General features: G+C 45.6%; 9 protein-coding genes across 9 annotated transcripts; 5 read left to right on the top strand and 4 right to left on the bottom strand.

The window, feature by feature from the left end:
- Positions 1–290: 290 nt before the first annotated feature.
- On the top strand, positions 291–1,238 carry L199_005339 (uncharacterized protein; the record flags this gene model as incomplete). The annotated part of the gene is made up of 1 exon (XM_064891050.1): positions 291–1,238. The coding sequence occupies one exon, from the start codon at positions 291–293 to the stop codon at positions 1,236–1,238; it is 948 nt and encodes a 315-aa protein (XP_064747122.1).
- Positions 1,239–1,434: 196 nt separating this feature from the next.
- Positions 1,435–3,241, bottom strand: L199_005338 (uncharacterized protein; the record flags this gene model as incomplete). Its single annotated transcript, XM_064891049.1, has 9 exons — positions 1,435–1,578; positions 1,650–1,704; positions 1,782–1,887; positions 1,955–2,112; positions 2,196–2,286; positions 2,354–2,459; positions 2,524–2,648; positions 2,721–3,001; positions 3,096–3,241. 9 exons carry the CDS (start codon positions 3,239–3,241, stop codon positions 1,435–1,437), a joined length of 1,212 nt encoding a protein of 403 aa, XP_064747121.1.
- Positions 3,242–3,720: 479 nt separating this feature from the next.
- On the top strand, positions 3,721–8,122 carry L199_005337 (uncharacterized protein; the record flags this gene model as incomplete). Its single annotated transcript, XM_064891048.1, has 3 exons — positions 3,721–4,742; positions 4,798–5,416; positions 5,477–8,122. The coding sequence occupies 3 exons, from the start codon at positions 3,721–3,723 to the stop codon at positions 8,120–8,122; spliced, it is 4,287 nt and encodes a 1,428-aa protein (XP_064747120.1).
- A 593-nt stretch (positions 8,123–8,715) lies between these two features.
- L199_005336 (methylthioribose-1-phosphate isomerase) lies at positions 8,716–10,563 on the bottom strand (the record flags this gene model as incomplete). Its single annotated transcript, XM_064891047.1, has 7 exons — positions 8,716–8,792; positions 8,885–9,057; positions 9,152–9,255; positions 9,362–9,459; positions 9,619–9,769; positions 9,893–10,361; positions 10,457–10,563. The coding sequence occupies 7 exons, from the start codon at positions 10,561–10,563 to the stop codon at positions 8,716–8,718; spliced, it is 1,179 nt and encodes a 392-aa protein (XP_064747119.1).
- A 435-nt stretch (positions 10,564–10,998) lies between these two features.
- Positions 10,999–12,390, top strand: L199_005335 (uncharacterized protein; the record flags this gene model as incomplete). The annotated part of the gene is made up of 1 exon (XM_064891046.1): positions 10,999–12,390. One exon carries the CDS (start codon positions 10,999–11,001, stop codon positions 12,388–12,390), a length of 1,392 nt encoding a protein of 463 aa, XP_064747118.1.
- Positions 12,391–13,357: 967 nt separating this feature from the next.
- Positions 13,358–17,990, top strand: L199_005334 (uncharacterized protein; the record flags this gene model as incomplete). Its single annotated transcript, XM_064891045.1, has 4 exons — positions 13,358–14,569; positions 14,630–15,370; positions 15,425–17,515; positions 17,610–17,990. The coding sequence occupies 4 exons, from the start codon at positions 13,358–13,360 to the stop codon at positions 17,988–17,990; spliced, it is 4,425 nt and encodes a 1,474-aa protein (XP_064747117.1).
- Positions 17,991–18,473: 483 nt separating this feature from the next.
- On the bottom strand, positions 18,474–18,989 carry L199_005333 (uncharacterized protein; the record flags this gene model as incomplete). Its single annotated transcript, XM_064891044.1, has 2 exons — positions 18,474–18,696; positions 18,760–18,989. 2 exons carry the CDS (start codon positions 18,987–18,989, stop codon positions 18,474–18,476), a joined length of 453 nt encoding a protein of 150 aa, XP_064747116.1.
- Positions 18,990–19,340: 351 nt separating this feature from the next.
- On the top strand, positions 19,341–21,835 carry L199_005332 (uncharacterized protein; the record flags this gene model as incomplete). Its single annotated transcript, XM_064891043.1, has 8 exons — positions 19,341–19,363; positions 19,447–19,801; positions 19,878–20,137; positions 20,264–20,435; positions 20,521–20,779; positions 20,942–21,253; positions 21,424–21,658; positions 21,727–21,835. The coding sequence occupies 8 exons, from the start codon at positions 19,341–19,343 to the stop codon at positions 21,833–21,835; spliced, it is 1,725 nt and encodes a 574-aa protein (XP_064747115.1).
- A 395-nt stretch (positions 21,836–22,230) lies between these two features.
- Positions 22,231–24,501, bottom strand: L199_005331 (uncharacterized protein; the record flags this gene model as incomplete). Its single annotated transcript, XM_064891042.1, has 7 exons — positions 22,231–23,181; positions 23,294–23,432; positions 23,504–23,556; positions 23,643–23,769; positions 23,874–23,962; positions 24,061–24,219; positions 24,325–24,501. 7 exons carry the CDS (start codon positions 24,499–24,501, stop codon positions 22,231–22,233), a joined length of 1,695 nt encoding a protein of 564 aa, XP_064747114.1.
- Positions 24,502–25,505: the final 1,004 nt, after the last annotated feature.

Here is a 25,505-nt window from a genome sequence, read left to right as displayed (position 1 = left end):
TTTGATCAAATGACTTTATTTTGTATGTACGACGTCATTCATCGGACAAAGCCGCTCTAGAAGATCAGTTTACAGGTCACGTGATACGTCTTTGTTTCTTTGTTTTCGAGAATGAGACCAAGAAGTGCCAGTTATATTGTAGGGAGAGTGATCAAACAGATGATCAAGCTGAGATGGTTTATTGATTCACAATCACGACAGTCATGTTTTCTCACAGGTCACCAAGAATATAACACCGCTGGATCCAGTGCTTTAGACAAGGGCGGACCGGGCTAAAGACATAAGCGGAGATGGGCAATGGGAATATCGAAGATATCAATTGGGTATCCAATCCATGGGATCATACTCGAGAACTCAAGCATATTCCGTCAGATCCTAAAGCAGAACGGGATCGATCGACTTCCTCATCTGATACAGGACATGGTCAAGAGATATTAGAGTATAATAATGGCTTGATCCTAATTAACGATTTTCTCTCGCCTGAAGATTATCAAGTCTTACTGAATACCATTAAAGATGAATTTCGTACAATGGAAGAGAGCAAGTCAAGCTTTCTCCTGACTATAAACCATCTTAAGCCCAAGCCCAAAGCCAAATTACGTCGATTAGCGATTCACTATGGACCCAAATACGATTACACCACAAACCACGCTTCACCCAATCCCACTCCTGTTCCAGATTACATCCAAAATCTGATAGAGATGATTAGACCTTATATAAATGGATTAGAAATTAATCAAGCTACGTTGCAATATTATCCACCTGGATCTGGCATACCCCCTCATATAGATACGCATTCGTGCTTCGAGAAAGAGATTTTATCGTTCTCGCTAGGAGCGAGGGTCAATATGGGGTTTCAGAAAGGTGATGAAGCGACTGCTATGAAGATGTTCGCTCCTAGACGATGTGTTGGCGGATCAACCTCTACCTCAACTCCGGGTACGCTCCCATCAGAAATTTCGGTTAATGGTAATCACCCACCACCACCTACGCTTACACCTAAACCCTTAGCACAATCAACATATTATGAAATTCCTCTTCAACCCAATAGTTTATGTATAATGTCCAACGAAGTTCGATATGCCTGGACGCACGGTATACGCTCTAGAGCGACCGACGATAGTGTGAAACGAGAAGATAGGTATAGTATAACATTTAGGAAAGTTGATTTTGAGGGTGTATGTCAATGTGACTATGGAATTTGGTGTGATTCTCAGCAAGATAAGAATAAAGAATGAGGAATGAGGAATACGAAATACAGAAGAATAGTTTTTGGGCGATAGATATCATAGTAGGATATTATTGGCTTTCTCCATGATTAAACTCCAATTGATCAGATATTGTTGTTGTAACTTCAATCTATACTAGATATACATACATTTGATGATGATGATGATGTATTATGATGTCAGAACTGTGGTGTTCGCGACTCCCCTAATCCTCACCCACACGTTTGACTACGTTATTTGGCTTCATACCCGGTACTCCAGGTTGACCGATCTTAGGGGGTAGTACCAATACCCTTGTATTCCTTCGCCAGAACTGCACGATCGTTGAGGCTAATGATGAGGGATTATCCTAATCGGTGGAACATTAGGTAATCAGCCACTGAGATCTGTTTCACATTGAGAAACCGCAGAAAATCTCACCTCATGCAAATAATGTCCGGTATCAGGCATGACTTCGAGTTGGAATTTACCTTGCCTATGAAGCCATTACATCATTAGCAGCTGTCATGGACAATGAGATGTGCAGGATCAGCCGACGATACAGGCACTTACATCTGTCCGACCATCAGTTCCTTATCCAACCTTTCTTGCCCAGCTAATACCAATAACCTCGCGCACTTGGCTTCGAGGAATCTCTTACTTAGACCTATGTACCATTCTAGGCGTATCAAAACCATGAGAAATCAGCTTGACGTAGAAGATGTAAGAGATACAGGCACGCTTACCCTCCCAGTAGGGCTCAGTAGCTAAAAGATCAGTTCTCCAAATCTGTTTCTCCCCTCCTCCTCCTCCCCCATTATTGGTGGTACTGGGATCCGGAATTAGGAATGATGGTACGGATACTCGTGCTGCTTCTGTATCTCTTAGTGTGTTCGATGTTAGACTAATTCAACTTGATCAGCTTTTCATGCTTAGGCATTTCTCCCAGACCAAAGAGCCATAATGCGATGAAGAGTATCTACTCACTGCCAGTGGATCGCATCTACCACCGACCTGAATTGGGTAGGACGCTGGGATAAGATAGATTTCATCAATGGTAAAGCCTCAATTGCTGTACCTATTTCGGTACATAGCATGTGATCAGCCATCATCCTATCTGCTGGCCCAACAAAGAATCAGCTAACCTTCAACGACGTCTAACACTATCACACCAGGTATCGTATACCCCTTTTTCTGTAGTATAGGTGCGGAAGATAAGATTGGTGCTGCACCCATCGAATGGCCTAACAGCTGTATGAGACCAACCTGTAAGCTGATACACTTGATGTGACGATCCGAACCATGGGCAGCTTACTATCAGAGATGGCGATTCTTTCGCATCAGGGAATATATGCTGTATCAGTCCTAGCAAATCGTTATGTAATGTAGGTAAAGATAGATCTTGCTCCGAAGAGGATGAACCGGCAGTTTTGGTTCTGCCTATTTGGGCATAAGATCAGGTCAGCTCAGACTAATCTACTTGGTAAGCTGATACGGATACTTCATACCCACCATGATTTCTACAATCGAAAGCGAGCACACCCAATTCCCCATTACTGCTCTCCCTTACATGTTTAGCTAATGCTGCGAAACTCAATGCGGATGCTCCTGCTCCATGATGACATATAAGGTAAGTGCCCTTCCCCTTTCCATCGCTGGCATTAGGTGGAGTGAGATATACTCTGAACGTCGTGGAGGAAGAGGAAGGAGTGACTTCTAATGCTTGTTGGAAGAAAGACGAAGCGGATAAAGGAGTGAGATCTGTTGAACCGTATTTCGTGGGAGGTGGTAGACTATAGAGAAGTCAGCTGCTTAAATGGGAATCACATGACGAAAGGCAGCTGGACGTGCAGATGATTCAGTCCAGATGGAAGGGCTGATACCCACGCTGCGTGCAGATCGCCCAACCCATCATCCTCCTCGTCCTCCTGCAACTCCTCTTGTCCCTGCTCGTCCTCCTCGGCCCATGGTGCTTTTGTTCGAGGTAGCTGGGGTAGCTTGTTGGCCATTGCTTTCCTGAATGCGTCTGACATGATGTCGTTCGAGACGGTGGCCTTGTGTCTTGTTTAGTGATGACTTGATGCTCTATACCGGTCTTCAGTACGATTGCGGATACTTCGTCGCTGTCATTGATATCGATCGGCTTTTGATGAACCGGGGTCTGTGCATTAAAGGTTATTAGAGATGATATATGCGGACATGTGATATATGTCCGTTGTTCCGATTGTTTGTGAATGTTATGATGGTATGACGGTATGCGTATTTGAGGTGATGTTCTCGGTAAGGGGTCAAAGTGAATATGTTATGTTATCTGTTCTTGCAATCTTCAACTCTCTTGTTGACACTCTGTCATAGACACATCCACTAAGTAGAGTATCTTGTAACCATAGTAGTATCAACGGGATCGTCTTTCACATTTATCACAACTCTTCAGCTGGACATCCGGTCATACGCTCCCATCTTCATCGATTCCTCCAATTCGCATCGATGATATAGAAATACCATCTCCACAATGTCACATCCAGCTCGTCTGCTCTTACGAGCCCCACCCCACCTACCTTTCATCCAAGGTTATCCCGGTATCCCTGCCTCCCCTAACCGCAAAGCAGCAGGTGTGCATGGATCCCTGGAACTGCGGGTCGGATCCATCCCAGTAAAAGCCAAATGGGTCAGAGTCGAAATACGCAAATACGAATCCCTCCCACCTGGATTCCCTAATACTGGTGGATCATCCTCTGAACCGGTATGGGAACATATAGGAGAAATCAACACATTGTGGAAACCAAGCGACGAAAGTAAAGAGACTGAACAGATCGAAACGGCAGATTTCAAGTTCTTCTTACCTCTTCCTGAAAATATACCACCTTCCGTCGAATTACCAAGATCTACTGGGATAAGATACGAATTAGTCGCTGCTTTATGCTATAAACAAAAATCAGGTCTGTTCAAGAAAGAGTCATACCCTATATTGAAAATATCTGAACCGTTAATAATCATCAAACATGATCTTCATTCATCTTGGCCACTATATAATATACCCGATTCGAAGACTATCAAAGCATCGAATGATCAATTGATATTGAATGTCTCAAGACCCAATACAGCTTTTAGTTCAGGAGATAGAATACAGTTCTCAGCATCGTTGAAATCAACCAAATCGCAACCCTTCAAATTGAAGGGATTCGAATGTACGATATATGAGTTAATCACTTCTATACCTATCCCACCTGATCCCCAGGGAACAAAAGGAAAGAAAAGGAAATCCCTACAAAACCCTATAACGAAATCAAGGCCTATATCAACGGTCAAGGCAGCAGTGGACGAAAGGATAGGACTAGGTGGTGAGAAATCAGCGAAGATCGAAATGTTGGTGGATAGAGTGTTGGTAACGGTTGAAAATGCTAGAACGTTAAGAGTGGAATATGCCTTAGAAGTCAAAGCTGTAATGGAAGGTATAAGGGATAAAATTGAAATCAATGGGATTATGTATACGGTCGGTGTCTTTGATAGGAATACTGCTGAACAGGCTACTGGGTGAGTGGTTTTCACGGAGTTTTGAATGAATGTTTATCCTAATGAAGTGTCATAGGGATATAGGTCGAGTGGATTTCCTATGCCCCGACATTCCCCAACCCTCACCTCCTCCTCGTCCCATTGATTCAACCCCTTTCGCCGGTCCTCAACCTGACTTACCCCCTAATGCTCGATTCAGCGGTAATTCTCTCTTGCCCGGTCCTGGTTATTTCCCACCTCAGCGTCCCACTGCTGGATCGTACAATCAACAGCAGCAGCAACAGCCAATACAAGTCCTCGACCACCGACAACCATATCAACGACATGCATCTAGTAATAGTGCCAGTACATTCACCACGACGAACACCCACACTAACGAGTTTGGTATGACACCTACACCGACTCAGAATAGATCATATGCTACTATGCCTACTTCACCTGGTCAACGAAGGCCCGAGATAATGTTCCCAACTGCCCAACCACGACCTAGGAGTACTACACCTACTTCACCCACTCTCGATTCTGCAGGTGGACATGAGAGAGACGTGATGAGTGACGCGGGGCATGACACCTCCAGCAACAGATATTCCACAGCGACTATGGCTACATTTGGTAGATGGGATAAAGGTTTGAAGAATGCTAAGAAACCGGAACAGGAGAGTGATCGAGCTGCGAACAGTCTAGCTTCTAGCAACGTAAGTAATGGACACAATTTGATTTGGTCCTATCGGTGAGCTGACCTGTACACGTTACAGAACGCCATCACACCTACTACAGCTACCGCACCTTCCCCATCAACTCGTCAATCCTCCCCTATGCCAGCGGTACCTTCTCGCCCCACCTCGGCTCGTCCACCAGTCCCTCCGAGCTCCTTCTACCTCACTTCAGAGCAGGAGAAGACCTTGCAGAGAGAACGGTACGAGGCTGCTCGGAACGCCGCTGGTCTGCCTACCTCCTCTCAAACGACTAAAAAGGACGAAGAAGAAATACCTGAAATACCACCACCAGAATACGCACCTCCTGTGCCTGCTCAACCGAAAAGACAGTATACAGCACCTTCCAGACCGGTATCAGAATATACGAGTTTGAACGGATCATCTGTGAATTCCAGTCCGAAAACTACCAGTTCCCCTAGATTGACTTCGCCCTCACCTGCTACAAGGCCTAGTTCAGGGTCGAACAGAATGGGATCACCTCCTCCACCATCTATCGCTGAACAGACGGTGCTTCTGAGTGCTGCTGAAGAAAAGGAAATACAGAGAAAGAGATACGAAGAAGCTACTTCGAGAGTCGCCGAGACCACCACTCCTCCACCGCAAGCGGGACCTTCCAAGATTGACGTGGTCAAAGCCAATTCATCTTCTTCGCCAAATAGACAATCCAGTATAATACAGGCCCTGAAAACTTCTCCACCTCTATTTCCACGAAAATCTTCTCAGGGTAGTACATCGGATGGACCTATGCCATATAATGCGATCTACCCACCTGACCGTACTAGCTCAAAGGCTGATGGTAGCACCCCAGTTGGCCTGGGTATATCGGCAAATGGGTTGAGCGAGAAGGAACAGATGAAAAGGTATTACGAGGCTCAAGAAGCTGTCGCACAGAATCAGAATCAACCGAATCCGAATTCACCCAGTAAATTGATTCATGTTGGAAGTAGTAGTGTCTTATCTAGAAAGTCTGGTGGTGGGAGTGTAGGTTCGATTAGTGTGAACGAACAGGGTCATAGAACAGGACAGGGTAGTCGAATAGATGAAAAAGAACAGATGAGGAGATATTATGAAGCTCAAGGTAGAGTTGCCTCTGCTTCCGGCTCTGGACAATCACCAGCTACACCCTCTAAAGTAACCAATCTCCACAATCAGGATAGGGACGTGTCAATACCTTCGTCACCATCTGGTAGTAAACCTCCAACTAGTGCCTTAGATGAGAAAGAGCAGCTGAGAAGGTACTATGAGGCGCAAGATCGAGTAGCGGCTGCTGCAAGAGGAGAAAATAGTGCTAGCCCAAGTACGAGTACTTCACAGAAAGCTAAGCAAGACACCTTGCCTTCTAGCTCGGCTATAGATGAGAAGGAACAGATGAGAAGATACTACGAAGCGCAGGAAAAAGTTGCCGCTAGGACTGGGTCCCCTCCACCTGTTGGTCCATCGGGATATACTCGAAAGACTACGCAGACTCCTTCACCCACAAAACCGAAGATTTATGCCGCTATACCCGGTCCGATCGATGAGAAGGAGCAGATGAGAAGGTACTACGAAGCTCAAGATAGGGTGGCCGCAGCATCCAGAGGGGAAAGTAGTGGGGCTGGTATGCAGCAATCACCTCCTAGATCCCCTCATCAAGGTAGTCATGCAACTTCACCCACTACGCCTGAGACATCAGCGGCTGCATCTTCTGCTATTGATGAGAAGGAGCAGATGCGGAGGTACTACGAAGCCCAAGATAGAGTTGCTAGAGCCTCTCAATCGCCAGGTATAGGATCTTCAGGTAACAATCGAATATCCGATACGCCCACTGCATTCCCTACGAAGTCTCGAGCGACCTCTACGGTTCCTACCGCCCTGAATGAGAAGGAACAGATGCGAAGGTACTATGAAGCCCAGGATAGGGTCGCAAGGGCTAGTTCAGGATCGCCTCAACCTGGTCCATTGCGGCCTGCAGCCGGACCTGGATCGATGGTCCCTTCTTCTAGCTCAGGAGGGGTCAGCGCTTCAGATGAGAAAGAACAGATGAAGAGGTATTATGAAGCTATGGATAGGGTTAATCGAGCTTCAGATACGAATGAATCGCCCTCACGAACCCGACAGAGTACCGCTTCGCCTCCACCTCCACCTGTCTTAGCTCCTCCTGTTGAGTCTCCCCCTTCTTTCGATGACGCACCACCGTCTTTTGCTGGGCCTTCGTCCAATAATGCTGGAAGTGTCGGTGCGAGTGGAAGTGGAAGTGGAACAGGTTATCCTTCAGCGGAACAAGAGAAGGACATGATGAAGAAGAGGTACGAACAGGCTAATTCTGCTGTACAGCGATATAACTCGCCGTCTTCACCACCCCCTGAAGCTTCTTCCCTCTCAACAGCAGCGACAAATCCATTCAGAAGAAGTTTGACGAATCAACCTAGGACGAGTCTAGGATTAGCTTCTGAACAAATCATCAATCATGCGAACATCGCAGCTCCTTCTCAAGTTCAAAAAGGCGATGACCGTGGGTACTTCGGTAGCAATGATACCCTCTCGCCTGCGACCTCACCACCCTCTTCACCTTTATTAGCTAGAGATCCGACGATCAAAGCTGGTAAAGCTAGGGCCATCGACGGCTCATCAACGTCCAATGCGCCTCCACCACCTTTACCTGCTAGACCACCTAAGGAGTATGTCGAGCTGTTATCCCCTGTTTAGGGCTAGTGATGGACCATGGGGTGATTTTGTTAGGCAAGTCTTCATTGGAAAAGATTGTGAGGGCTAAGGGGTAGATGGATTCTGGATCATGGGTTTTGATTATTCTGTCTCATTCGATGTAGGTTCAATTTGAGGTTAGGTTATTGAAATGATTTGTCTTGTCTTGCTTCGAATCTATGGATGATTTCGTCTATTTACATAGCTTTGGGATCTATCCTGTTCTGAGCTTGGGATCTCAAGGTTGGGTTATATTAATACGATATCTATCGTCACGTATACCTCATTGACACTTCTTTATACATTGATAATGCTTCGTATGACGATACTTTTTAATGAATGACGGTGATTGTTTGGCTCATTCAATCATCAAAACAGACCAAAGGATGTATTCCATTGACGAAACTATGGGAATATACATATGCATCCATCATATCAATGATGTATATATTTTAGAAAAGCAAACAGACACAGCCTGAGTTTGATCTAGACATGTTGGTGGAGTGAACGAGTATTTACACTCAATTCACTTTTCGTCAAGAAGTCAATTTTCACTTTTTAAGTCACTCTCCTTTCTACTTTCCACTTTCTACTTTCTAACAGATCGAAGACACATCTATACTCTTTTCACCGTCTTTCCTCTCCGCAACTCCTTTCTCAGTCACCACGCAACCTATAGTAGAACATCAGTATACACTATATAACGCCATTTACTGTTATTCGTAGAGAGGGTTTGTGGTTTGGTATGACAAATGATGAACTCACTTATCAACTCTGCAGGAGTAACATCAAAAGAAGGATTATAAACCCTTTGCCAAGGTTTATCACCTTCACCTACACCTTCAGGTGTGATTCTCACAACGCTCAATTTACCCGTTTCGGTGTTTAGGCCTCTTACTTGGGTAGCTTCGATCGAAGGTCTTTGTTCGATGTGAATCCTGCGTGGTAAGTAGTGAAATTAATCAGCTGAATATCATAGATTCATGAACAGCTGCTAGTGAAGTAGACCTATTTCGGGTCTGATCTACTCACTCTTTTCCTGTTTTTAGAGATAGATCAATAGTAGTTACTGGAGCAATGACCATAAATGGTATATTGTGTCTTTGGGCTAGGACTGCAGCTTGGTATGTACCTATCTAAGTGAGTGGGTGAACAACAAAAAATCAAATCAGTCTTTGGGATTCTGTAGAATAATCGAAGACTCGCATAACATAAATTGTTATGTCGTATAATTTTACTCACCTTGTTGGCTGTATCACCATTCTTGACTACTCTATCAGCACCGACGATCACCCCGTCAATATCTTCATGTTGGAATAACGATCCGAGCATGGTATCACCTATAGACGCATGAGAAAGGAAATGATCAGCCCAGTTATCCGATTCGCATTTTCATGTTGATGTGTGGAAAGAGCGAAAAAGATCGACGAGATCGAAGAGTGGCACCAATTGTAGAATGTGTAAAGTGGACTTGAAAGTTGGTATAAAGTGACACTTACAAATCATACAAGAGGGAATCTGTAAGGTGGTCAACTCCAAACTTGTCAATCTTGATCCCTGATGGTATGGTGTCGTCTGGGCGTAGTAGGCAGTATCTAATTGGTCGTGCTCGTATAAAGCTGTGATTACTCCAATGGCAGTACCGTAGCCCTATCGAAGGAACAAGATTGTATCAGCATACTCTCCAGTTTTACAAGACGCCCCGAGATTCCTCCAATAGTATGATATGTGATTTCTTTATCACTCAACGATCGATGATCCAAGTGAACTCACGGAAGTAGCCAAACTACCAGTATTACAAACCGTCACCACTTTCAACTTATCCTTCTTTCCCCCTCTTTTGGCGAATAACCAATCAGCACCTAATTTACCCATTTGCATATTCCTTTCCAGATCCTCTTCATGTACGTCCTGACAGATCTCTCGTACTTTATCTATCACACTTTCTTTCGTATCTTTCTCGGTGATGGTGGTATTGAGATATTGTCGAATACGGTTCATAGCTTCACTTAGGTTTACTGCTGTAGGTCTAGATGATTGAAGATAATCGCATTTCTCCTTTACCCACTTCACTACATCTGTCGTGGAGGAGATGTTTTCGGTGAGAGAGGTGGAGGAAAGAGATGATTTGAGGGAAAGGGCTGCTAGGGAAGCGATGGCGGGAGCACCTCGGATTTTCATAGATTTGATAGCTTCGAATGCTTCTTCGGGGGTTGAGATGGGGATCCAAACGACTGAGTGACTACGATTCAGGAGGAGCGAATATCAGCTATACCATCGCCAACATGACCATCATAGCTGATATGAGATGGTAATGATCGAAAAAAAAATACTCACGGGAGTAATAGTTGATCGACAATTTCAACTTGACCTGACTTGTCAATTCGGATCGAGGTCATCATGTCTGGTAAAGGCTTTTTACCCGAGGGAGCTTGGGCGACCATCTTGCTTGATACGTGTTCTTTATGTTAATGGCAGAGGGGACGACAGTGCGACGTTAGATAAGCTGGAAGTCACAGTGACGAGAGAGACAGATGTTAGGTGGCGAAGAGCACAAAAGAACACAAGATTGCGTGCAGAGCACGTTTGAATTTCCGAGTGTTCTTGTTTTTGCAAAAATAACTTGTACGATCAGGCACCAAGATTGGCGAACGCAAAAAGTTAATCAGCATTAGAAATATATTTTAATACCTCTCAGTCTGGATTACAAAGAACACTTATCATCTTGCTCTGTCAATACGGGGCTCCATGTAACAGCAGTCCTCCATCCTCGATGTTTGATGCAGGTCAAGAACAGAGAAAGATGACGAGGGATCACAAAGAATCTGCTCGTCTGTCGCAGATGATTACATAGAGGCTTGCACTTTGAAACGCTATCGATGCCCCCTCAACTTTTAGCCTGCGGCTCCAACGCAGCGTCCCATCTATCTATCAACCATCCGGATGATGTCTTCACCCTTACACCGACAGTTTACCATCCTTCTCTGCCTCCTATTCCAGATGCCTCCATAATCCTCGACCTAGTATCGACATCTGCCCATTCACTATTACTCATATCTACGCCTGCCTCTGAAGGCGGTGTCAGACCTAGGAACATCCTTCTTGGAGCTGGCACAAATACTTTCGGTCAGCTGGGTCCTAGATGTGCGTTATGGGACGACATCAACCCTGAAGCAAGGTGGAAACCGCTGAATTTACTAAACTCTGCTGGAGTAGAAGGAGATTGGGAGCCTGTGAAGATCGCTTCTGCATGGACCACAAGCTTTGTAGTGTATCAGCGGATCAGTGATTCTACACAAGATCAAAGCGTTTCATCTTCAATGTCAAAAGCAGATACAGGCTCTTCTCAAATTAAGGAGGACGATGTAGAACAGATAGTACTGTCATGCGGATCAAACGACTTTGCTGAACTCGGGTCAACCACGAACGTGCCTCTTACATTGGATGCTCCAGCTGAAATACCCATATCTCAAGCTTCTAGAAAACCTACGATAGTGGAAGTAGGATTGAGAAGGGGAGAAAAAGTGGAAATGATCAAAGGTGGTCAAAGACACGTTATCGTGGTTATATCTGGTAGAAATGGTGAACAGAGAGTAATGGGATGGGGTGCAAGTAGGAAAGGTGAATTGGACGCTGCAACGCTTTCAAGTAATATTACAAATGGCAGCAATTCTTCGGCTTTCAATATGGCAAAGGGGAAGGGTAAAGGTAAAGCCATATCTCGACCGACTACTTTACCGCCTACAAAGATTGATCTGCAGATACCACCAGGAGAGCGAATAGTAGATGTTTCTCTAGGAGCATCGCATACTCTGGCATTACTTTCCAACGGGACTGTATTGGGCTGGGGAAGTAATTTGAAAGGACAAATCACCGATATACATCTCCTTAAAGACGTAAAATGTATAGCGGCAACGTGGAACGGATCATATTTCCTTACCAAATCGAATCGACTTCTCTCTCAGGGATCAAATACTCATTCACAATTACTTCGAGGGTCCAATGCGGAAGCTGTAAGAGGGGAAGTGGAGATACCGGATGGATGGGGAGTGTACAGGATCGTAGCTGGATCAGAACATCTTTTGGTGCATATGAAGTCTACAGAAATGGAAGAACAAGGGGAAGGATTATGGACGGGAGGTTGGAACGAACATGGTAATCTTGCTTTGGGAGATCAAGAGGACCGAGCACGCTTGACAAGGGTTGGAATCAATGGAAGGATCAGGGGTCTGTGGGGTGGGTGTGCGAGTACGTGGGTATGGGTGGGATGATTGGATATGAACTGCTATATCGGTGGTCTTGAATGGCCAAAAAGTGTACGACATGACGATGACATCGTACAATATCCCAAGTCAAGTGCAGCTGTGACGGTCTTGGATGTCACCCAAATTCACCTCTCGCGCTGTGTGTAAGATATTCGCACACAGCGCACGGACGCTCGGACGCACTGCTCAGACCTTCAGGAACAAAAAGGAGAAGGGAAAAAAAAATCATCAAAACAGCAACAATAGACAATAAAAATCATTCACCAAACATCCCATCGACATCCATATCCACTCAACAAAAAGCATCCTCATCGCCATTACTCATCACACGGTTTTAAGCTCAATAGGATTCACAAATACGAACATGCAACAGACAACTAGTCGAGATCACACAGCTCTGTATACAAGCATCAACATACATGCCAACCCAAACAGTCGATATAAGATGCGAAGCAACTCTAGTCCACTTCACCCATCAATTGCACACTCCAAACACGCCTTTTCCTCCTACCCTGCAAACTTTGTCAAGTGCCGATACAGTCACACTCTGCAACGTACATCCTTCTCAAAAGCACACATCTATATCACCTGTTTATTTACTTTCCTCTAAGACGCACAGTCGAGGATAAAAATCGATCAACTGGTCGCGCATCAAGTGCCATAGAATAATCTGGTTCTTGCCGCCTTTGGCATCTCCGACTGGTACGGCTCATCTACCATATCCACCAAAACACGAGGCTGAGACGTCTCCTAGACGCTTCAGGAGCGACCTTCTAAATATCATCTGGGTTGTCGACCTCAGTAAGTCAGTATACAGTCAAGTCGCTGAACTCACAACGTTTTGAACAAGCTATGTTCTATGCCGCTGATGAATAATGTCGTTTATCACAACAGCTCATCCCATCATCAACCCCATGATTCAACTTCCTACCCATCAACTATTCATTCACAAGATCTAGGTTACCCATAAACAATGAGCGCTCCACGTACCGTCCCGCCTGCCCCTGCTCATGCACCCGTACCATTACCGAATCCTCAAAATGCTCCAACTCAGAAGAAATACTCTGAAGGAAGTATGTATGAAGATCTGTCGCCGGAGGATGTGGAAGCTTGGCATAGACGGTATGCGGAATTCAAGGAATGGAGAAAAGCAATACCAAATAAGGCTTTGGTGGAATTAGGAGCTGGAACAGGATCATCGATGAGTTCAGGTAAGGGTGTTGGAGTAGGTTCAGCCGATTGGAGCTGGTCTGAACCTTCGGATAACGGTACGATACCTTCGACGATCGTTGAAAGAGCTTGGGAAACAGCTAGAGCGAGAAGTAATTTGGGTCCTCAAGCTGAACCCCCCGCTCCTTCTCCTCCCAAATCAGGTTTATCCAAGAGGTCGTCGAAGAGAAATATGAACTTGCAAGCTAGAGTGGAAACGTTACATGCGACTGAAACTCGACCTTCTCAACCTGCTTCAAAAGCTACAACAGTCAGAGCGCCCTTATCCCAGAAACCTGTTCCATCACATAATATCGCCAACATCCAGAAAACCGATAAATCACTCAAAACACCTACGATAGAAATCCAACCTCCCTCAAGTAAAAGTCCAAATCAAGTACCTCTTCCATCTTCCAAGCCCGCTCAATCCCAAGCACAGCATTCAATCTCATCACAAAAACCTTCCTCCTTCGCTAAACCTACTCGACTACCACCTACGCCTCTCCTCGCTCAACCACCTAGCGCAGACAAGATTATCATCCCCTCCTCCGAACCGAAAATCATGTCCCGTTCACCCTCAACGAGAGGTTCGCTCGTACCCGGAGAGCAAATTATTCCTTCCCCTACCCCCTCGACTAAATATGCAGAAAGAGAAGCATATATCGCTTCTGCGCTTTCATTACCCCTTGACATGCTGGCCGAAACGAATGGACCACCACGAACAGATTCCAGCACGCAATTCACCACTGGTAGATTGGATTCCCTGTTGGGTAAAGGGAAAAGTGCAAGTAGGACGAAAGGAAGTCAGAGATCTGTTGGAAGTAGTTCGACCCTTCCTTCAGTCAGAAGCGAGAATGTAGCGAAAAGAAAAGCTAGTGCACATGATTTAACCAGAAGTCAGACGGCATCGGGTGTATCGACTAGAAGCAGAGTTAGTGAACGGGCTTTGACCGATCATAGGGAGCACCATTATGAGGTGAGGCATACAATCTCAAAGAAATTGGGTCGTTTAGCTGATCATGATCTGTTGGGACAGGGTTCAAATCATCTACCCGTACCCGGTCCCCCCACGAACAGATCCAGAGCACCGTCTGATGCTACAGTCGTCCGAGCTGCCAATCAGCCTCTCCCACCATCAGCTCAGAGTCAGTTTCAAGCTTCCGCCATAGCTCCGGCTAATTCTCCAGCAACTCAAGCCTCAGCTTCGCGCTCTGCTCCACCACCTACGCAGCCCGCCGCCTCACAAGCGACTTTCATCCGAGCTTCTCGTGAACCTTTGCCGCTGTCGGTCCCCAGTGCCACCACTCATGCTGAGACTATCAAAGTGCCTGCCTCCGTAAAGACCGTCATAGCGTCGTCTGGTCCTGCCACCAAGGTTCCTCCCACCGAAGCCACTGTGAGTAGAGCGGCGAACATCGGGTTACCTCTTACTACAGGTCGAACAGGGACTGTTCGATCGTCCGCATCAACGGTGAAAACGGCGGGAGAATTACTCTCCGCTCGGAATGTACCTTTACCGCCTGCCGTTCTCACTGCTGCTTCCACGGCGGTGCCGAAGAAAGAATCCGCTCCCACGCATCGCCAACAGATGCCACTTCCTCGTCCGGCTCTTACGCCTCAGCCATCGTTTGATGGCCTGACAAAAGCCACCTCGCTCGGTCGGAAACATCGAGATCCGTCTTTGGGCGATCTCACAGCGCATTTTGAACCGAGTATGTACCCTCTTCCGCCGAGTGGAGCTACCCTGTTCTCTAGTCCTGAACAGGTCGGTAATTTGGTAAGTCCGTCCGTCCACCACTCGTGCACTTTCTAAGCTGATCCGAACTCCCAGCCTTCCAAACCAAGCGAAGAGCATGCAGTAGCCTTCTCGACTGTCGAGTACATCCCTCCCAAATCGCTCAAGTCTACTACGCAAGCGTCTACTCCGGCAGTGCAGCCGACCGTCCAATCGCGATCTGTCAAGTCCGTGCCTCAGACTTCCGCTAGCCGAGCTGCAGCGATACCACTCCCACCATCTTCCGCAGCATTGTCGGCTAGCTCGACGCCAAAAGCGACCCCTTCTGCACCTGCTCCTAGCACCGTGTCACCTCCTGCCCCTCCCCCACCACCAGTCACGTCTCCTGTCGAGCCTGCCCACGTGCCAGCTACCATCCGAAACTCGGCAGCACAAGAGGAGGTATCCCGCCCGGTATCAAATCGCTTGTCGAACCCACCGATCGAACCTCCTAACCTTACGCAAATCTCAACCGAGTCTCGGAGCCCAGCTCATACCCATCCTCATATTCATTTCTCACCTGGACAAGTATCCCAATCTCTTAGATCGGAAGATGATCACGTATCTTTCGAAGTGCCTTCTGGCTCTCGAGGTAGACTCAGAGTCACACTGAAATGGTTCAGAGAAGGTGGAAGATCAGATAGAGGATCTCCTCGGACCGGAAGACTGAATGTAGTCGAGGAAGATGCTCCACCTCCTTTACCTCCGAAGACTACCAGTCTGAAGAGTAAGGTCATGGGAAAATCTAGCTCAATTCAGAGAGAAAGACCTCGATCGGAGAATCCGCCGCCTTCCACTCATCAAACTTCACATGCTGAAGATCACCGACATCCTATTCCTCAGGATGAACGACCTGAACTTTTGCCTCCTCCACCAAAAAGAGATGATCTGAAATCGCCTTCGTCCGATGATCAATATCCACCGGACCAACAAGCTCAACAACAGCATCATCCTGCGGGCCCCGCACCGTTTTACAACCCTTACTATTCTGGTGCTACTTTACCTGCGTACGCTGCTGCCATGCCTCAGGTGTACAACATGTTATCACCACCTATGGCATACCCTCAACCTGGTTTACCCGCGGGGGGAGGACCTACGGGACAGTACAGACCTGCTCAGCGTGGTGTGATGGCTCAACATCCGCCACCTATTGATCCTGCTTCTCCAGCTAGAGAAAGCGTTGATCCTCCGTCCGATGTGGATCCTTCTCCACAACCTCAACTTCGACCTCAGCCTACTCAGCAACCATATCAGGGATATCCACCTCATATGATGGGTTACCCCCCTCAACAAGGGTACTGGAACGGTATGACTAGACCCTCCATCTGGCAAAGGATGTTTCGAAAACCTTCTCAAGGTCAAGGTCAAGGTCAAGGTCAAGGACAAGGAGAGGACAACATAGGACCTGACGATAGCGTCACGATACGTAATTGGAGGAAGGGAGTCCAACCTGGTGGAAGAGCTCCAACAATGTTACCTAATGTTACTCCTCAAAGGGGTGTTCCTACTGTCGTTCCTCCTCGACCAACTTTGGCTAATACTGCTTATCCCGGTACGGGAATGGGAATGGGAATGATGGGTACCCCCAGTGGACCTGGAACCACATTGTATAATGCTCGAGGGGGATATCCGATGGCCCGATCTCCAAGAGAGAGGGGAAGAGGCAGGGAAGGTACACCGAGTGTATGGGAGAAATTGATGTATCGCCGTCAAACTGAAGAAGCGATTTATAGATCACCTCCGAGGAAGAATCGAAGAGATTTGCCTGATCCTGCCCCTTCACCTTCTCCTTTAGGTGCAAGAAAGAATATCTTCAATAGATCAAGATTTGGAGAAGGGACCAAAATTAGACCGAGGTATGAGGATGATAGCACTAGGAGAAGAAGGGATAAAGATGATAGGTATGTCATTAGACAGAAGGAAAAGGATGAAAGAAGAAGACAGAGGTCACTTAGGAGAGATCAACGAGCGACTGCTCAGCAGACTCATGGAGAGGGACAAGGACAAGGGTTAAGGAGGGAACAGTTTTTGTATGCTGATGAGAGGGATAGACCGGGTGATTTGGGTTCGGCTCCAGCAAGAGGAAGGTCGGGGACGTTGGTGGGAGAGTGGGTTGGGAAATTTGGGAGAGGAAGGACTGGACAACAGGTGAGTGTGCAAGTCAGTCTTTATCCGGATAGTTTGTATACTCAAAAATTTCGATTTTATCCACTACTGATGATTCATGACGGCATCCTTACAGTTCCCAAATTCCGAATCTCAAGTTAAAAATTATCAACCGAGATTATGGAAAGATCGATTGACATTCAACAATCGCCGTACCCCAGGTCAAGTCGAAAGGACGCAAGCTCAACCGCAGCCTCAACTTCGGACTAACGATCGAGGACAAAGAACGACTCTCCGAAGGACACTGAGGACTACGGAGAGGGTCAATCCTGCTGCTCGAACGGGAGGGAATGCGTTAGGATTGGGAGGATTGGGATTGGGGTATGGTAATTCTCAAAGACAAGATAGGTCTCGAGGAAGGGTAGAAGGTACGGGTTTGGGGATGAGAGGGATGATTGGCAGGTTGAATCTGAATAGGAAGGATGGAGCTACTACCAACAGAGGAAGGAGGATGTGAATATTTCAGCATCGAGTTGGAGGTTATCGTGCTTTTTTGGGGCAAATGAGAAGACTTGTTATATCACCATCAACCGAATCACATATACTATCATAACAAGGTTGAACATGTTATAACATACGTAAAATGACATCGGAAATCCATGATTGTCTGAAACTTTGTGTGGATGTGGAATATATGTAGGTATATAAAATGCTAGATGTTGCTATGAAAGGTAGATATGATGTTTCGGAGTGTGAATAGGTTGTACGATGTGAAGCATAGTACAGTGAATGAATATGATCGCTCCGATGAGATGATAGAAATTCTGCTTGTAGGTTGAGATGGTCATCGATGATATCCATCAAGCTGAGTTGGTTTATCGGGTTCGAGGAATCCAGATATATATTCGATGGGTTGACCATTGATTCTTTATCCCTTGACGAGTCGGGTAATCATCTCCATCTTAAATGCCCATATCAATATCCATCGTTTATTCCACTATCACGTATTTTGATTATTCCTAAATTGAGCAATGACGACCCCAACGACCATCCCACCATCATGACTTAGACTACCCAATAGGTCAAACCTATCGCGATGTTCCTTTTGAGTGGGGAACAGTACCAACGATCCATTGGAAGAATGGGTAATTTGAAGATCTTTCCATGTTATGGGGTTTAGATGAGGGGAAAGTGATTTGTAGGCTGCTTCTTTCAATGCCCAGCTGAAATGTTAGAGAGCTTGGAAGTCAGTAATGTAGATCGAAATCATTACAGGAAGCACGCACCGACATGATAAGAATCTTAGTTGTTTATCTAACAATTCATCTGACTCCTCTTTGATAGTATCATTGTGGTTCGCTGTACTAGGACTGCCAATTGCGCTGGCCAGATTCGTAAATAGCTCGTACTCCTTGGTCGTGCATATCCTCTTTGCCAATCTGGTTGAACCTCTCTTTTGTAACAACGATTTGAATCGGGTCAATGACAGGATATCGATGCCTATACCAGCTATCATTGGTGCCGGTGTTGGTCGGTGTGGGCAGTGCTTTTTTAAACCTTGCTTCTTGTCATTTATGAGCTATTGGAGTCGAGGTGTGATGAGATAGCGCTACGCGTGTGGATGATGAGATGGGATGGCAATGAGATGAGATGAGATATTCAGGGTAAATGTGCGCTTCGGACGCGTACAACCTCGATCGATGAACATTGACCATGATCACCAGAAATCAAAAATCATCCTACATGCCCATTCCATCTCTGATTCATTGGTGTTATACTTGTCATCCAGTAAAGGTATCCTATAGCACAAGAGCATTGACCCGGAAACCAAATTATAGATACCTTGAATCTTGTATAATCGAACAACATGGACGACGAAGATAACGATTAGTAAATATCCCTTTCTATCACTCATGAAAAGTGCAGGATCTGTACCTACCTATACTAACAACCTGGTTTATTGACGTTCGTAGCGAGATCGAAAGACAGAAGACAATTTTGCAAAACCGACTTTTACTCGATTCACTAGGTTTAGATCCCAATGGATCATCCAAGATTCCTTTTGCCCGTTCAACCGCATCTCCAAAGCCCAAACCAGCCAGTAAGAAACGTAAAGCCCCTCCTACTTCGAATGTCGATGAAGGTCCGCGAAGGAGGTCAGGGAGGTTGGCAGGGTTGGAAGCTGATAGTGAGACGTTGAAAGTGAAATTGGAGGATGAAGCTAAAGAAAGAGAGGTATTGAGAGTCATTAGTAGGAAAGAGAGAGAGAAGATCATGGATGTTGGTAAGATGGTTGAGGATCCTGAAGAAGGTGAGGTGAAAGGACTGGTGAGTTTGAGGCTTTATCTTATTAGCAAATGGTGAATCGATAGTAATGATTAAAGCGTCATGTTTGCTCTGGTAGGAAGATTACCTCGAACGTATCTCATTGTCCTCTAATCCACGACGATATCCCAAAGAATCTGATTCACCGAAAGACGCATATGCCGATTCCGACCCCAATACCATATCTACCGAAGTGGCACGATTGAGATCTGCATTCAAAAATATGGAGCTGAAAGCTAATGCCAAAGTGACGGAGGATAGGGTGTTCAGTATGGTGGTTCATCCTGAGAAGAAGAAGACGCTGGTTTTTGTTGGTGATAAATCTGGACAATTGGGAATGTGAGTGGTCTTGACGAAGTCCGCACATACATTATATGGAAGACTCGACGATCGGGAAACTATATGGAGAATCGTATTCATAAGATAGGAAAGATAAAGCTGATCCATTTCCCCTTTTTGGTTTAGTTGGGACGCTCTTGGTCCACCCGAAGATATCGTAAATTCGGACGATGATACGACTGGCGTTAAGCAAGAACAGCAGGAAGACGAATCGTATGAGGGAAGAGTATGGAGGATACAGGCTCATGCTAGGAGTGCTATCACTGCTATGAAAGTGAACCCAGTGAATGGTACAGGAGTGAGCGTCTTTGCCATTATCCCATGGACTGTTTCCTACTCATCATGATTTTTGGAGGTATCGCTAACTCTTGTCCCTTGAATAGCTCTTCACGTCGTCATACGACTGTTCTCTCCGTCATCTCGATTTCGCGACCCTAAAGTCCACTGAACTATTTGCATTCCAAGATGAAAATACCCTAGTGACCCATTTTGATCTTCTGCCCAATGGTGAAGAAGCGTGGATCACCGATCGGTACGGTGGATTGACGCATTGCGATTTCAGAGAAGGAAAAAACGAGAGGAGGCGATTCGTAGTTCAGGATGAAGGGAGGGCGGCTAAGCTGGGTGGGATCAGTGTGAATCGTAAGTTATGATCTATGTGCTTTGGGCTACTCGGAGAGGTGCTGATGCTGAACCATCTCCGCCTCCCATCAATTTCTTCTTGTTGTTCGATCTATCACTTCATCCGAAACCTCTGGTAACATCAAATATTTCAACTTTCTCGACATCATAAAATCACCACAGCCCTCATGCCACACCTTATCGTAACAGCAGGAAACGACCAACACCTCCGTCTATGGGACGTCCGATCCCTATCATCCATCAACCCTACGTCCATTCCGACACCACCGCCTTCCGCTAAAACCGAAGGGGAGAGTATAGATACGCATCTAACGGGTGAAACGCCTTATGAGGAAGTATCAAAGTATATGCACTCGAAAAAAGGTCAAGGGTTGTTGAGAGCAAGTTGGCAGCATGGTAAATCTTGTAGTTCGGCTTATTGGGATCCGTGGGGTAGGAGGGTATTGACTACTAGTTATGACGATAAGTTGAGAGGTGAGTGATTGGTCTTCTCCTCGATATCACAGCAGCGTTATTATTTCAAATGTCCACTGTCGAGATCATCCATATTTAGAGATAATCATTCATCGTGATGTCTCATCTATCTTCCTCTCATTTTACCATTTTAACCGGGTGCCCGCTGATCGATCATATCGAACATACAGTATGGTCACTTCAGCCTTCTTCATTGTTGCTTCCCACACCACTCTCTCCATCACATTTCCAACCATCCAAGCAGATCCCGCACAATTGTCAGACAGGAAGATGGTTAACTATCCTTCGTGCGCAATGGTCCCTGAACATGGATTATATACCCCACTTCACCGTGGGCAATATGAAGAGAAGCTTGGATGTGGTTGCTGCGAACGGAGAGAAGATCGCCCAACTGTGGAATGATGTGTGAGTAGAATCTTAACTTTTCTTATTTCCTCTCTCCTACTTGCTAATCCTGACTTGTCATATCGTAGAGTAACCGCTGTACCTGCTGTGACTGCGTCCCATCCAAAAATAGTAGATCATGTGGTGGGTGGTAATACGAGTGGGAGAGTGCAATTATGGGGAGCAGGATCAGCTTGATTTGAATTGATATGGTAGGCCTGTCCTTTTCGTCAAAGGTTCTTGTATGTTTAGAATTTATGATAAGTTATGCACACCTTTGTCAATGTCAATTGCGAAAGCGATCGAGATGAAGATGGTATAATCTGTCATACTTTATAATTGAGGGAAAAGTAGGTAAGCCCATTTGGGAGGAGCAGATAGATCCAAATCAATCCAAAATTCGGCATCGCGAAGATGGTATAATTCATACTGTAACTTATCGATATGATATAATCTGTATTTTCAAGGGTATCATCCGATCAAATCTTATTATTATACAAACTGTACAACTATCCAACATACCTTCCCTCTTTTGACTGATATCATCTACGAGTACAAAATCACATCTTGCGACTTGCTCTATTTTACTATCGTTATACCAATGTTATACCACCTACTAACAACCCTAATCCAGCTGCTATTCCAAGTCCAATCAACTTATCAAACCCTCCATTGATCAGGTTCAGTTGTAATGGCAAAGCGTAACTTTCTGACGAATTCGTTCCATTTGCATTAGTCCCATTCACCCCAGTCGTACCATTCTTTCCAGTTCCAGTACCACTTGTGACTGATGGTGCAGCCGTACCGGTCTTAGCACCGTTACTGGTACTTTTTCCACTTGCAGTTCCAGTCGAGTTCGATCCTTTACCTTTACTACTCGCTGATGATGGACTCGTAGCTTTCGCTCCTCCAGCACCTCCTACGATGGACGGTGTCCAGGTGGTAAAACAACATTGATCACCTGAAGTGATAGTCTCTCCTTCACCTTCACCTCGTTTGAGATACCACCATTGATTCAACCCACGAGCACTCAGATCTCCTGCCGGTGATGGGGCGGGAGTGATCGCTGCTGCACCGGAAACGGAACCAGAGGCAGAAGTGGCAGTGGAAGCAGATAACTTCGTTACGCCAACTTGCTCTGTACTACCCTCCGCTGCCGACGATTCACTTTCGCCTGATCCTGATGCAGGCGAAGACGTGGAGCTGGAAGGTGCTGCCGAGCCTGATGCACTAAATTCTTCAGATGCGAATGGATTACCAGATGAAGAGGCAGCTGATGAAGATCCGTCACTCTTTCCGGAACTTGGACCCGCCTCACCATCTGACGCAGACGTAGAGTCAGACGCGGCAGTGGCAGTACATGGTAGACAAGTTTGAACGGGTACCCAAGATGTTGATCCTTCTTTACCACCTTCAGTGCCCGATGCTGATGCGTTTTTCGATCCTCCTGAGCTCGCAGCGGCTGTTTGACCATTTTGGATGGACGAGCCAGGTTGACAGTTTGATACGGCTGGTATAGACTGTGTGGGTACTGGACCAATCCCCTATGGCGGAATCAAAAAAAGGGCTTATGTTAGTTGTGTATAGATATGTTGTGTCGTAGGTTGGTAGAGGCATCATCAAATCGAAGTATCTGTGTGATAAGCGTTCACTCACAGGAGTGTAAGTTTGACCATCAATCAGACCTGGGGGATCACCTTCATCACCCTCACAATCTTGCCAGACATCGTGCCATCCTACTCCATTCGAGGTGAGGAAGTAACATCCTAGGGAATCATATTGTGTTGGACAGAAGCTAGGTACGACATCCACACAAAGAGATCGGTCAACATGCTTAAAGTAGTATGTGAGACGCATGATACTCACGCTGGATCACCGAAACATGCTCTAACGCAGAATGTTTGACCGGAAATCATTGTCTACGTACGTTTTACAATAATATGTCACAAGATCAGTTGAATAGATGCTTTACACTTCCGGATGTGGTGGGAGATATTCAACTTACCACCCAGTCTTTTGCAGGATCACCCCCCTGACTAGTGATCAAACTTGATCCCTGGGGATTATGCGAAGACGAATCGAATTGAGCTCCGGAGTCATCGGGGGAAATTCCAATCTGGCTAAAATCGCCTCTACCATATGCCAAAAGAATGTAATGATTAGTCGCAATAGACGAGATCAATGCCAAAAGGTGTTTCGAGGATCTTCATATGGGCATGGGCCAGAGCGCACTTACGATCCGCTCACTTGAACCCATGATGGTGTTCTGACGTAGGTAACTCCCTTTAACGTACCGTCAGGTATCAATCTCGTACCATGACCGGACTGATGAAATTCAACAAACATCAGAACACATGTCAGCAGCTAAACCTCGGCCACAACAGGCTTGAAAAATCGAGAACAGTGATCATGACTCGACTCACCTTTGAACAATAACTGATCACGTTATCAACCGATTCACTCAACATCTTACCTCTATTCTCCTCTGATAAACCATATACACAGAAATCTTCGTGGGACATTAACCATAATTCTTTAGATTGCGATTGTGCATCCGAGTTATCTTTGGTTTTGTCATTTGACTTCAGTTCAGATTCAAAAAAGAACGATAAAAATGTCAGCTCAGTAGTACTTTGGCAAGACAATACACTAGTCTACATGAACCATGCAGTAGATATCAAACTTACCTCATCACCTCTTCCTGCCAAGGTACTATTTACATACGATCGTCTATAAGATAAAGCCTGAGGTGGGATATATTGACTGTTCACTAATATGCTTTGGGATAATGAGACTAACAGGAGGTACAATAGGGAGGTAGCTGACCACTTGGATAGTGGTTGAGATCCAAGTCGAAGAGACATCGTTGGTAGTTACTATCTGATAATTGCCAAGTATGAGGTCGTCTCTCGATACTGAATTCCAGTATCTCAGTGAATTACTGTGGAGTAAGGTATCAATCATTCACTATGTCCGACTGAGGCGTGTCTTTGATGATTTCCAGGTTGACTAGCCCAAATTACGAAAATATCTCTTTCTTTTTCTTTACGTCTCCGACACAATCAGACTCGATTTACAGTTTCCTAATCTTCCAGACCCAAACTCAAACCTGTGTCTCCTTTTTCCTTATCTTTATATATATTGTGTCGATGCTTGATATCTCGTAGATTCGTTGTTGGATAGATATTGATAAATTTCCGGCTGACAGTAGCCAAGATAATCAGGATCAGGATCAATCAAGTAATGTTGAACTTTTCAGAAGGAAAGATGTAATATGACAGAGGACAGGTAGTCAGTATGTCAATCGCGAGCAATTAGCAAACCAAATCCTGACGATTAGAACCTCTATCCAACACAGTATCTAGTATGTCGTAGGGATCCTTTCGTTCATCCTAGATTGTCCCTCCCTTTCCCCTCGAAACATCACTTGACATCCTTTGACATCCTCCCAACCGTCCTTTGCGCACTGAGGCATCCTTTGGCTCTGATCTGGTAAGTGATCTCTATATCGAGATTGATCAATCCCTAGGCTTCCATTCATTCATCTCCCTTGGAATCTTGGACATCGAGGGAGAATTAAACAAAGGGGCTTCGTTCGTGGGAGATGAGTATTGATCATAGCTTGACCATTGGTGTTTATGTAGAGTAATGATGTCCAATGTAGAAGACGGCAAAATAGGGCATAGGCCGCATGTAAGGTCAAGTCTGACTTGACCAGTATATCGTCAGATAGAATATGAATCCTGGTGATCATTCAGTATGCAGTAGCCCACAGGATACTACATAGCCCGAAGTACATAGGATTTGTGTATGATATGACACGCTCACATTCATACTATGACAATGACATCCAAGGCCGTATATTCAA

Source organism: Kwoniella botswanensis, chromosome 1 (assembly GCF_036426115.1).
Source record: "Kwoniella botswanensis chromosome 1, complete sequence".
In the NCBI taxonomy this organism is placed as follows: domain Eukaryota; kingdom Fungi; phylum Basidiomycota; class Tremellomycetes; order Tremellales; family Cryptococcaceae; genus Kwoniella; species Kwoniella botswanensis.
Note: the sequence above shows the minus strand (reverse complement) of the source record. Positions and strands in the feature narration are given on the sequence as shown.